The sequence below is a fragment of the Notolepis coatsorum genome, assembly GCF_963971535.1.
Source record: "Notolepis coatsorum genome assembly, chromosome: 11".
NCBI classification, from domain to species: domain Eukaryota; kingdom Metazoa; phylum Chordata; class Actinopteri; order Aulopiformes; family Paralepididae; genus Notolepis; species Notolepis coatsorum.
This window is the reverse complement of record NC_140175.1, coordinates 86,945,008-86,948,816: the sequence shown is the minus strand read 5'-3', so window position 1 is coordinate 86,948,816 and position 3,809 is coordinate 86,945,008. Positions and strand designations below refer to the sequence as shown.

The following is a 3,809-nucleotide window of genomic DNA, read 5'->3' as shown; positions in this document are numbered from 1 at the left end:
CCCTCCTCCCTCCTCATTTCAAAACGCCCTTTTAGCTAAAAGTCCAAACCAAGCGTCCTACTATAACCAGAGAGATCCCTCTGCTCAGCCCCCTTCTTCCCCCATGAAGTCATTTCCTGCGGCCTCCCGCCGTCTCCCCGACAGACACTGAAATGTGCAGCGACAACCAGGGCTACAGAAATCTGATAAGACATTGATTTTACCACTCGCCTCCAATGACCAGGATGCAGGGTAAAATGTCACAAAGGGAGATGGGAGAGGGGGTGGGGTGGGCTTGTGATGTCAATGCAATGAGATGTGGGATTTCACCTCATGTTGTGTTGCAACTCATCAGCGTTTCTGTGTCGGGTTGGGGGGGGTCGGGGGGGGGGGGGATCTGGGGGTCGGATTGTGGGGGCGGTCTCGGACAGCTCGGAGAGACACATATCACATCCCTCCCGGGCCTGGGTGCTGCTATACAGAACGTTTCGCAATGTTGACATTAATTGAAGTTGTATTTCATTTAATTAAGACTGTCAACCCCCTCCCCCCCCAATGAATACGAATTTGTCAGATGTCGTGCCATCGCACGAGAAACAGACAGGACATGATGGCACTGCATGCTGTCCCCTGTAAACTGTGGCTGGAACCTCAAAGCTGAACTTGAGCTGAAAGTTTCCCTTATGGATCCACTCCACGCAGCCCAGAGGTCCAGGAAACCACGCTGTCATAGACGCCACGCGTCGAGCTGGTGAAACTAGAGGTGGTGGCCGAGAGGAGGAAGAGGAAAAAGCTGGACGCTATCCTGGAAAACCCCTCCCGCCCCCTCTATGAGGAGCTAGCCAAGATGAGGAGCATGTTCATAATAGACCTATCCCCATTGCTCTTATTGTGAACCGACTGTGAATTAGGAACCGACTATGTAGAATTACGATCACAGTGCAAGCCTGGCCGAACTATGGAATTGGTTGATTGAAAGAGAGAGAATGTGATCCGATTACTGATTGCAAGAGTAAAAACCAACAAAGGTTTCCTCAAAAGCAGCCAAATAATCAACTCTAATCAAAATTGAATTACAGCCAGGGGAGATGAAGCCAACTTGGGTGTCCAAAACAGAACTCACTCCTTTCTGGTCCAACTGATGAAATTCTGGTCACAATCAATCTGTATGATGTCACGTCATTTTTAAATAACTAGTTATTACTTAATGTGTACGATTAAAATTACATTGAAACGGCAGCAAAGAGTCTCCAACTGTTGCCTCAGCATGAATGTGTGAGTGAATGGATGAATGTGAGGCATAAGTTGTAAAGCGCTTTGGATAAAAGCACTATATAAATGCAATCCATTGAAATGTTGCTGCAATCCTTTAACTCTCTCTCTCTCTCTCTCTCTCTCTCTCTCTATCTCTCTCTCTCTCTCTCTCTCTCTCTCTCTCTCTCTCTCTTTCTCTCTCTCTCTCTGTCCTCTAGGGCAATGGGGGCTGGCATGATGCGCCTACTCCTTCCTCAGTGACCTCTCCTACAGAAGGACCGGGCAGCGTGCACTCCGATACCTCAAACTGATCTCTTCACCGGCCAATCTCAAGACAACATCACCACAGGCCCCGCCCCTTTTAAACCGCTGGAACTCAAACCGAGCCAGAGGCCTCGTGTATAACTCCTCCCACTTCCCCCATACTCAATGTCGGCCATTTTTAGGATTAACATTTTCTTCAAATAACCTTCGGATAACATCTGTAACATCATTGGACAGAGTTGAAACTACGTTTGTGGGACATTTTGGTCAATATTGACTACAAAGACTACAAAATGGATAAAAAAGTTGGGAGTTACAGACTTAAGAGAGAAGTCAACATACATCCAAAGTAGAACCCTGTAAATGTAACGCTTCTCTCGACCTGTCCGACTTGCTCACAGACCAGTTTATCCATCAAACTAAATCTGAAGCTATAAAAACTCTTATGTGCAGTCCAAATGGATTTAGTTGCACTTTGTCCATAAGATTATAGATGGATTTGAAAGAGGACGCCAATTCAAGATGCACGTTTGTGCAAAAGATGATGGGTTTACCAGAACGCTTTGAAAAACATTGGATCGCTGGACTTCTTGGGGGGTGGGGGGGACGGACGGACTTGCTAATGACACTAAAAAAACAAAAACAGGATTTGAACTCTTGGACAATTTGACACGATAAGAGTACAGAGTACATAACAATGGCAGCTTTTAAGCCACAATCTTCAGCTGAAAATACACCTTTTTGAATATTTACTGGAAAGTCCCCAATCGACACTGCATTCAAAAAAAAGAAAAAGTCATCAGTCATTTTTGGATAGTGTTTATTTCTGTATGGAACATCAAACGCTGTCCTACTTTCATTATTTCTACAGTGTCTCTGTAACACTCATTAGCTTAACACCACTGAGAATACTCAAACAAGAGCGTGAAGCAGTAAGTAGAGTGGAAGGTATAATTTTGAAATACTTGAGATGTGTTTTATGTTATGAGATCGTTAAGGGTGCTTTTGAGACGAGGAGCTCTCTGTGGTTCCATTGCGCTTGGTAAAGCTCTCATCAACCGCACCTCAAGTACCCTGCCGAGGCATTTCAAATAGCCCACGATTCTGTAAAAGAAAATCCTCATCCCAAATCTGCCGGCGCCGCCGCCATCAACGAACCAATGACTTCACTTAGAGTACTCGCATACTACCTCTTCTAAACGTAATCGCCACCATTCTTCTTTTTAGTCTTACTTTTCTAAAAACCCAATTCTAATTTCATTTTTAACGTGTCTTGTAATTATTCTTGTGTTCATTCATGTAATCTCTTGTGTAATTTGATATTGGTGAAAAAGGAGTTGCATTGTGGCAACTTTAACAAAAAAAACAAGAAGCATACTGGTGATGTTTAAAACAATGACGTTTCGGGGCACGGATAACTTAAAGCCACTTCACCAAAACGTAGCCAAAAAAAAGGCCTATATACTGGATGCGTCGTGTAGCTTTTAGCTAGCAAAAATACCTGGCCGTGAAGGTTGTAAGATGAAACGGCGATCGTTGATTTCAATCAAGGCTTTCCGTCGGTCCTGTATAGCTCAATGGTTAGAACAATGGCATTAACATTGACACCGGGGTTCAGCTGTTCGATTCCCTCTGGGGCCACCTGCGGTCGCACTTATGGCACTTGGTGCTTTGGATAAAAGCGTGCACTGAAGAGCGTCCACTTTATTTGGGTGAAAGTGGCTTTGTTTATCCCGTTGTCTAATGTTTGGGAACAGTGGACGTGAGAAATGTTGCAGGTGTGACGAAGGTGTCATCAGCAAACAGTGAAACTGTTGTAAATACCGAAGAACATTTTGAATGTTTCTGAATTTTGTTTTTTGTTTTGTTACTTATCTTCTTCTATATATGAATTAAAAACCTAGAGGTTTCAGTTCCACAGACTGTATATTTCAGGCCCTGTCTGACAGGGTTACGGTACAACAATGTTTTTTTTCTTCGTTTCTTCACTTTCTTTTGTATCGTATACCATTTTGAAACTGATGAAGTCATGAGAAAAAAGATATTTGTGGCCGTGGTCCTAATGTATTAAATCTGTTTTTGTGTTAATTTCTAACCTCACTACGTGGAGGATTTTCTAACCAAAAGAGTCCTCTGTGGTAGTCAATGTGTAGTTTCAAACACAAAAAAATAAACTTTTGCTTTAATGCTTCGAGTAACTTCGATTTCTCCGCGGCTGGATGCGTACTTGTCTCTCTCTAAGCTCGAGAGTGAAGCAAGGGTTCATTGCAATTCTCCTACAGTACCTTCGTTGTGACACAATATGAGATTTA

The 3,809-nt window shown here is 43.4% G+C and overlaps 1 protein-coding gene across 1 annotated transcript in view; it reads left to right on the top strand.

Moving 5' to 3' along the window:
- The window catches only part of LOC311237177 (pre-B-cell leukemia transcription factor 3-like), a 93,781-nt gene extending 90,211 nt beyond the window's left edge, over nucleotides 1–3,570 (top strand). Inside the window, exon 8 of the mRNA XM_084324986.1 lies at nucleotides 1,452–3,570. Within this exon, the coding sequence (XP_084181112.1) occupies nucleotides 1,452–1,544 (93 nt within the window). The 3' untranslated portion in view covers nucleotides 1,545–3,570. The remainder of the gene's footprint in view (nucleotides 1–1,451) is intronic.
- Nucleotides 3,571–3,809: the final 239 nt, after the last annotated feature.